Here is an 8,813-nt window from a genome sequence, read left to right as displayed (position 1 = left end):
ACTGGGATCTAGAATTGTTTTCATCCACATAAACGATGTCATTAAAAAAGGGAAAATTTTAAAAATGTCAATATTTGACATTTAATAGGATTTTTTAGCCACACTTTTAATATTTATTTATAATGTCAATATTTTAGTTTGTTATGTATCTAATTTATGTATTTTTTTATTTATTTGATTTACAAAAATACAATTATTTATATAACAGAAAATAAATTGTATCCTAATATTTATCTATGACTCATAGATAAATAAAAGAATAGAAATAAAGACTCATTTATATAATATTATAGCATGACGACTAATTGATGGATGAATGACGACAAATAAATTAAAGACTATTCAAGGCATTCAGTTCCCTATTTAGCACTTGAAATGTGAACATTAGCTCTTTGTTGTCACCCTATGGAATCATTATGTAGTACTCCCGTCGTCCCGGCACCGCTGACTCGGCACAGTGTTTAAGAAAAAAAAGAAAACTTTTGAAACTTGTGGTCTAAAACAATTCTTAGATATTTGTGTGATTGTAAATCATTTCATTAAGGGTAAAAAAAACTTTTAAAGTTAAAATGTTTCTAATTATAGTAAGGTGACATTCTTCTTGGGGCGGACTAAAAAGGAAAGAGTGCCACATAAAATAGGACAAAGGGAGTAATATTGTTTTCATAAATTTATCTCTTCTCTCTACATAATGATAGAAAAGTCTCATAACCAATAATAAATTTGGTGTGGTCACATCATTATTTTATTCATTATTATCGCTATATAATGATGAAAGTCTTATAATAATAATCAATTTGGTGTGGTCACGTAATTATCTTTATCCCTTCATAAACATCATTTTTTCTATGCTTAAAATATAATAATCCTAATTTATCTTTTTACCTTACTTTTTTTTAATAACTCTATCTAGTACCCTATTCTATTTTTAAAATATAATATTGTATATTTATTCTTTAAATTACTAATGTGGTAATGACGTAAAATAATAAAATATATCCATATGTTGTATTCATCAAAATGATATAATATAATACTGTTATAAAACCATGGGCAACAACCATCCAAATATAAATTCAAAATATTCAACCGCTCATATATTTTATTCATCAAAATAACATAGTACAACACAACACAAAATATCAGATGGCTGGTTGAATAAATTCAAAATATTCAACCAGCCATCTGATACATTTTATTCATCAAAACAATACATAAATAAATTTTCATAGCTACTAATTTTTTAAAAACCACAATAATTCTTGAGACCCGGTCCATTTTTAGCACCTAACTTAATATATTTATTAAATTCAGGCAACTTAAAAGGCTTGAACATTAAAGGGTGTTCTTCATCCACTAATTCTTGTGGGACCTTCACAGTGTAATCTGGATTTGGAAAGGAAAAAACTTGAATAGAGAATCTATCTTTGTCTCCTGTTGTTACAACCCTGTGTTGAGCAGATGTCAATCTATCATTTGTCCATGCCTGTATAAATTCACATCATCAACACATAAAAAGTATGTATAATAATTTATTTTTTTAATTCATAATTAATGAACAAAAAGATTGACTTAAATTTCCTCTGAAGAAAGAAAATTTCAAATTAATAAGATAATAACAAGACAATTTTTTAAAAAAAAAGATTATGATAGTTCTGGTATCATTTTCAATTTCTCAGAAAAGAGATATGTTATTCCAACTAATAGCAAGATTTAATAATTTATGTGGATTGAAGTTAGTTGGGGCCAAATAAAAAAAGACAGGTTGATGCATAAAATATTTGACGTTCACATAGGGTTTGGAGAAAGGGCAGCACTTCAAGAGATGTTAGTTAGTTAAACAATCTAATCTAATATAAATATTAGTGATTTCTTTCACGGATCGAACCTGCATCAATATCTATAAATCACACACACAAAAAAAATTTGTTGATTCAAAACTCCTCTAATCTTAGCTTCTAGTTGGGCTTGAATAATCAATCATACAAAAAAAAATCTCTATTTCTTTTATTCTCCTCTACTATAGCAACAAACCACCCCTACACAAAAAAAAATAAAGAGTTAAGCGTCAAAAATACATATAAATAAAAAGTTTAGGTATATTTTTGACTCCTGTAATAAAAAATAAATAATAACTTACCATAAAAACATCTTCTGATAAAACAATATAGGAATTTGGTGAAGTATGATTGAGCTCAATCCACTCTCCATTTTTGTAGAGAACTTGCAATCCATTTTGATTTTGTTTAATTATGGTCAAGTAGGAACTATCTGTGTGGGAAGGTAGTGCTGATTTATTCTCATTTTCACCTTTAATTACCCTGTAATTAGTAAATCTTGACATAAAAACATTGGAATTCAAGAATTCATCAATGTAATTTTTTAGCCCAGAACAAGATATCATAATCTAAAATGATTAAAAATAATTTTTTAATTTATCACGTGAGTGTGTGTGTATATATATATATATATATATATATATACACACACTCACACGATATGCAAATAATATTAAAAAAATATTTTTAATCATTTTAGATTATGATATCGTGTTCGAGTATGTTAAATCTTGTCTAACTATTGCATTGTTCCTCAATGAAATGTACTTCCCTCCCTCCCTTCCCATACCCATAATCAATTCTATATAAATCATGTGATTAGATTGTTAATATTGATTTATTAGCTTATCATTTGACTTAATATAATAATCAAATACTCTTCTTTATTAATATAAATTAGATATAATTATTTTGTTTACTCGTGAGTTTTTTAATTTTTATTTTATTAATGCTCACATCTCTTCTATATAAAATTTATGGACAATATAAGATACTTATTTTTCACCTTTAGTGATGGAATGAATATTATCTCTATTAATTTAACTAAAGGTTTCTGATTCTAGCCCTAGGAATAGAAACAATTCTACTAGGAAATGTTTCTCCTTTTAATGCATCTTACACTATCGTGACTCCATATAATTAATGAAAAATGGCTTCCGTAGTACCGAACACATTATATAATTAAAAGAACTAATGCATACCTAAAATTAGGGTTTCCATGAGACCAAAAGGTATTAGTAAATGTTTCAACACTATTTGGGAGGACCAAATCAGCAGAGTACACACTACCAAAGAGTGGTATACCTGTAATTGCCCATCATAGATATGAAAGGGTTTCTCTCTATATTCTATCAATTTGGATAGTGGAAAATCAAAAACTTCGTTTAAAGTATCAAACATGCCCTCTCTAATTTCATTTGGAACTTTGTTATACTGCTTCAAAACAACCAAATTCTTGTAAGGCTTCAAAAACTTGAACTTTTGTTGATTCCCATTGTGGAGTGTTTGGTTTAAGCTCAGAATTGCAAAAATTTATGGTGGGAATCTTAACTTTGGTAGATGCTATTTGAGGAATATTTAGGAAACAAGAAAGACTTCAAAGTTTCTTTTGAGGTATACTTTACTTTACTCTCATTCTTCCCTTATTTATAAGAGGGAAAATAGTATTACTATTCAGTGGAAATATTTATTTTGGAAAAATTACCTATATACATAATTTGAGGTGTCATGGATCTTGTATCGATACCTATCTTTATATAGTAGAGAGTTCATAGATAGATAGTCTTGGTCAATCTTGCAGTACTTATTTTCAGATGTTTTATTTAAGACTTTATGTTTAGTACTCAATATTTTCAGATTTGAGATTTAATAAATTATCTTTTAACAATCCTTCAGTTTTGATGCTTGTGTATGCTTAAGTTAGTCTTCTGCTTACTAAGAAAAAATGAATTCTTACCATGTGATATGTTAGCAAGCAAAGAGACTTCCTATTAATGGCTTTGATATAAATATCGTTAAAGTAGTCAAAATAATTCCTAATTAATATTCTATTCTAACAAATAAAAATGAATGAATAGAATATTTTTTAGAAGATGTAAAAAATAATAAATGATTTAGAACGGTGGAGTTTTAAAATGGATTCCAAAAAGCATTAAAATCTTACCAGGATCACAGGTAAGTTGAATTTAAATCGTTCACATTATTAAAAATAATTACTATAAATTACTTGTTAATTCATAATATTAATTGTTTCTTTTAAATTTATCCTTAATTATCATTAAATTACTCTTTAAAATGATTAAACATTTATATCCATCCAATATTAGTTGATCATTTTAATAAAAATAGTTGTCTCATATTTATAGAACTCATCAGATTGAAAATAATAAAAAAAGAAGGTAAATGTCACGCCCCGAGCCTACACCCTGGACGTGGCCGGCACTCGAAGACCATTGCTGGCCCCCAAGCGAACCCTTGGCCTGGCTTTCTTAACTCAGCGGAATAACTCAATGCAATGCAAGGTTATAAAACAACCTAACTGATAAAATCTGGCCAAAAAAGGCAACTCGAGTCTCAAAATAGAATATTTACATATATACATAGATGAGAGACTCCAAACTAACTGACTGACTGTCTATGAAGCCTCTAAAATACTGAGATGGATGTTGGGACAGACCCCACGACATCCTAATAAAACAAAACTTAAGAGAACAAAATAACCGAGTCCTCCGTAATGCAAAGAGGCTCACCACTGACCCTGAAGTACTCAACTGGATCAACGGCGAACCAGATGCTGGCCCTGGGTACCTGTGTCTGCATCATAATAAGATGCAGGCCAACTAGCATCAGTACATTGAATGTACGAGTATGCGAGCTGGAAAGCTAAACTACAACTTAAGCTTGGAAGGAGTACAAAGGAACTCTTACCTTGACTCTATTCAACTCTTGAATAACTGAACTCAATATATAAAGCAATAAGACACATACAATATATAAAGCATGTAAAATAGTGTAAACAACTTAGTTCGTTAAGGATAGAACGATAACAAACTCAACTTTACTTATATAAAAGTAATATAACTTTTGTGGGAGATTCTTTAACCGACAACCACCACTATGAGCCCTAGTGATGATACAACGTTTTACCTCACGTTGCCCAAGGACCATCCTATACCTTGCCGTGATATAGGAAGCTAACTTTACTAAGTGGATCCACTAGCTTAACTTACGTGATCATCTAAAAAGTATGACTCGTTAAATCCCATGTTGGCGCATGGTTCTTATGGAGAGTTGAGTTAATATGAACTCGTGTTCCCACTCGGGGCTCAAGACTACTCCCAAAAAATATACTTTAACTCATAAGTGTTTTAAACACATCTTTCTTTAGTTGAGATAATTACTCAAAACTTAGCCCAAAGGCTCACTTGGAAACGATGTTCCTTTTTCTTGAAAACTAGCCCAAAGGCTCTCTTGGAATCATAGTTCCTTTCTTACTCAAATGTAAAAACATTTAGAAACTTCTTTGGGAATACATAGTTCCCTAATAACTTTTGAGAAATGAACTCAACTCTATACTCTTTACTCAACTTGAAACTCTTGACTCTTTCCTCTTTACTTGACTTGAAACTCTTGAGCCTTAAAATGAAGTTAAAACATTCAATAAGGACTCTTGAACAACTTTAAAGACTTGCATTGACTCACTTCTTTAACTTCTAGACTCAACTCTTAACTTCACTTGACTTGGAAACTAGCTCTCCTTGAATTGGAATCATGGATTCAAGGTGTTTGATCACATGTTATGGACGAGTTCTTGACGTTTCAACGTACCTTGGAGTGTTGGAAACAACTATGAAACATATGTACAATACCTAGGAACATGTATGAAAAAGTGGGGAAGGAATGGGAAAACTTGGCGCTCTGAGAGGCGCGGAGCGCCAGACCTCAAAGGTCAAAAGGGTCTGGTTGGGGCTCTGCTAGGGGCGCCGCCCCAAGGGCTGAACCTCAGAGTCCCATTTGGGGAGCACTGGCTGGCGCGACGCCCCAGCCCTTTACCCCGAAAACTTGACTTTTCTCCTTCATTTTTCCAACTCTAAACCTCCCTTACCTTCAATGGTTTCAACCCCAAACACTAAGGATCATAAAATCCCTCAACATGCAATAGATTCAACTCAAAAACTCCACCGGAAACATACACTAAACCAACAAGAACTTCAACACAACACAACTACAACTTCAACAAACATCACCACAAGATTTCAACAACCACAACTAAATCTTTTCTCGAAATTAAACGAGTTTGGCATGTGGGAGAAAGAACCAACCCAACACTATGAACTCACATACCTAATAGGGATCACCCCCGACGATATCCACAACGATCTATGACGAAACCTTGCTTGACCTTCTCTTTTTCCTCTTCTTCTCATCTTCTTCTCCTCTTCACTCTCAAACCCTTACTTTCACTCTTTAAAAAATGAGAAAAAACTGATCAAAAATCAGTCTAACACACTCATATATAATCCAAAAAGAAAAAGGGCTAGGGAAAAGACCAAAATACCCCTTACAAATTTCCGGACAGACTTCCCTGCCAACTGCCCAACTTCCAAGGGGCATAACTCAACTCATACGAACTCGGAATCGAGCAAAATCGGCGGCGTTGGAAAGACCATTCCACGAAACTTTGCAAACATAACTGGAACTACACCTAAATCATCCTGAGATAGGAGTTATAACTGTTCAAAGTTGGCCAAAAACTCACTTTTTCCCATACTTGAACCAAATTTCATGATTTTTAATTCCTTCCAAAAATGACTATTTCCGATTTCCAGCTTCTCTATAGTTATTTCAAATTGCCGGATGTTACAGTAAAAATGGAAGAAAAATATAAAATTATTCTTTGAACAATTAAGTTAATTTGAACAATTGTTTTTTTCAATAATTCATTGATTTTGAAATGGAGGAAGTAATATTCTATTTGTTCACTTTTACTTGTCTACTTTGAATTTTGCACTCCTCTTAAGAAAAATAATAACTAAAATGAGTATTTTATCACAATATTTATATTACTTAATGTTTAGTTTTTAGATTTTTAGAAATAATTTAAAGATTAAATAATTAATTTTAAATTCAAAAACTGATAAAACATTTTATCTTAATATGTTAAAAATAATAAATTAAAATTAAAATGTATTTCTAACAAATAAAAATGAATGAATAGAATACTTTTTAGAAGATGTGAATAATAATAATAATAAATAAATAATTTAAAATGGTGGAGTATTAAATTGGATCACAAACCATATGTAGTAAGTTAACTTTATAAATTATTTCCTTTTTTAGAGTCCGATAAGAATTTTGACAAACATTTTACAATATATTTTTTCATCATATTAATATGCAAAAAATTGCAATTTATAGTATATTTCGTATAATTTTTTAATATCTAATTTTTTTGTTTAAAATATCGAATTAATGTAATCTAATTTAACTTTAAAAATTAGTCAAATTAACTTTTGGAAAGAGCAACATGACAAATAAAAATAGACGGAGGGGTATATTTTTACGTTCACATTATTTAAAATAATTACTATAAATTGCTTGTTAATTCATAAAATCGAAAGAAAAATAATGGATTTTTAATAAAAATATCCTTACAAGTATTTTCTTTTTTGAAAGTGTAAATAATTTTGTAAAGTTTCAAAAAAATAAAAACAAATTAATAAATTATTCTTCTTATTTATAATTTCTTAAAAAACATTCAACAAAAACATAGACAACTAATACAAAATGCTGAAAATACCTACTAATTAATGAAGATGGCAGATAAAGAATAAATATTTTATTAGAATCAATAGAAATCTTGCCATGTTTAGAATAAAATATTTTATTAGAATTAATAGAAATCGTGCGTCGCATTTCTCAAGAAGCTGACCTTTTTTAAGTTTTTTATACTTTTCGCAGTTTCACTGTCTCTTTTTATTTGTCTAATTTTAAATTTTTATTTTATAATAAATCAAGAAAAGATAATATTTTTTACCTATTATATTCTTAATTATTTAGAGAATTAATATTTTTGAAAAAGGTAGTATCTATTTAATGAGTAAATTGATTTTGAATTTCTATTAATTAATAGAAGTAAAATGGTAATTTTACTATATCAATTATTATTATTTTTAATAAGTATGCAACGTAAAAAATGAACAAGTAAATAAGGATGGAAGGAATATAATTTTTAACAAGCTTTCATGATAATATTTTACTATAATAGTTATGTTTTCTGTGAAATTAATTTTTATATTATTTTGCAATATTTTTTTATAATAATTAAAATTTATTCAAATTAATAATGTTATTCTCAAGAATTCGCTTAATATGAACTAGGGCGAGAGGCTTCTTTTTTTTCTTCTTCTAAAGTACAAAATCCTAATTACACCCTTGTACAAATTAATCTTGTTAATCCATTTCCCATTATTATAAAAATAATTACACCACTTCACGAATTGAATTTTGTTAATCTATTTCCCATTATCTATCTATCTATGATATATTAAAAGCACGAAATTTTTTAATAGTATTGATTGAACATTTTATCCTTTATTAAAAGACTATCATTTAGACAATATCGTTTTTTCAACATTTTCTTCTAATTATTATTTAATTATGTTTATTATAATTATTTATTATCTTAATACAAATCATATAAGAGTCCAATTCTTTCTTGATATTATTGGTCAAGTTTCAACTACAAATAAAAATTAGTAATATTGGTTAAATTTCAACTACAAATAAAAGTTTTAAAAAAAACTACCGTTATATTTCATTAGAATACTTATATTTTTTTATGAAATTGAATTTTATATTATATATTTTATATTTATATTATTTTCTATAATAATTAAAAATTATTCGAATACATTATTCTCAAGAGAAAATACATAAAAAAAAACCCATGAACTTGGCTATATATATAATAAG

At 28.7% G+C, this 8,813-nt stretch overlaps 1 protein-coding gene and 1 long non-coding RNA gene across 2 annotated transcripts in view; both read right to left on the bottom strand.

Annotated features, from left to right (window-relative positions):
- Positions 1-3,514, bottom strand: part of LOC102588239 (uncharacterized) — a 59,338-nt gene extending 55,824 nt beyond the window's left edge. Inside the window, exon 1 of the long non-coding RNA XR_001473551.1 lies at positions 3,041-3,514. This is a non-coding gene — a long non-coding RNA (uncharacterized lncRNA). The remainder of the gene's footprint in view (positions 1-3,040) is intronic.
- LOC102589337 (probable 2-oxoglutarate-dependent dioxygenase AOP1) lies at positions 1,124-2,384 on the bottom strand. The gene is made up of 2 exons (XM_006348352.2): positions 2,141-2,384; positions 1,124-1,486 (listed from the first exon to the last, which is right to left on the bottom strand). The coding sequence occupies exons 1-2, from the start codon at positions 2,342-2,344 to the stop codon at positions 1,244-1,246; spliced, it is 447 nt and encodes a 148-aa protein (XP_006348414.1). The 5' UTR covers positions 2,345-2,384; the 3' UTR covers positions 1,124-1,243.
- Positions 3,515-8,813: the final 5,299 nt, after the last annotated feature.

This window comes from Solanum tuberosum, unplaced genomic scaffold (assembly GCF_000226075.1).
Source record: "Solanum tuberosum cultivar DM 1-3 516 R44 unplaced genomic scaffold, SolTub_3.0 scf00098, whole genome shotgun sequence".
Taxonomy (NCBI): Eukaryota; Viridiplantae; Streptophyta; class Magnoliopsida; order Solanales; family Solanaceae; genus Solanum; species Solanum tuberosum.
The sequence above is the reverse complement of the archived record's forward strand: the minus strand, read 5'-3'. Positions and strand labels throughout refer to the sequence as shown.

Coding starts and splice junctions, on each gene's coding strand:
- LOC102589337 (XM_006348352.2), bottom strand. CDS start 2,344: ATGTCAAGATTTACTAATTACAGGGTAATTAAAGGTGAAAATGAGAAT. Junction 1,487..2,140: donor TATCAGAAGATGTTTTTATG/GTAAGTTATTAT, acceptor GAATTTATACAG/GCATGGACAAATGATAGATT.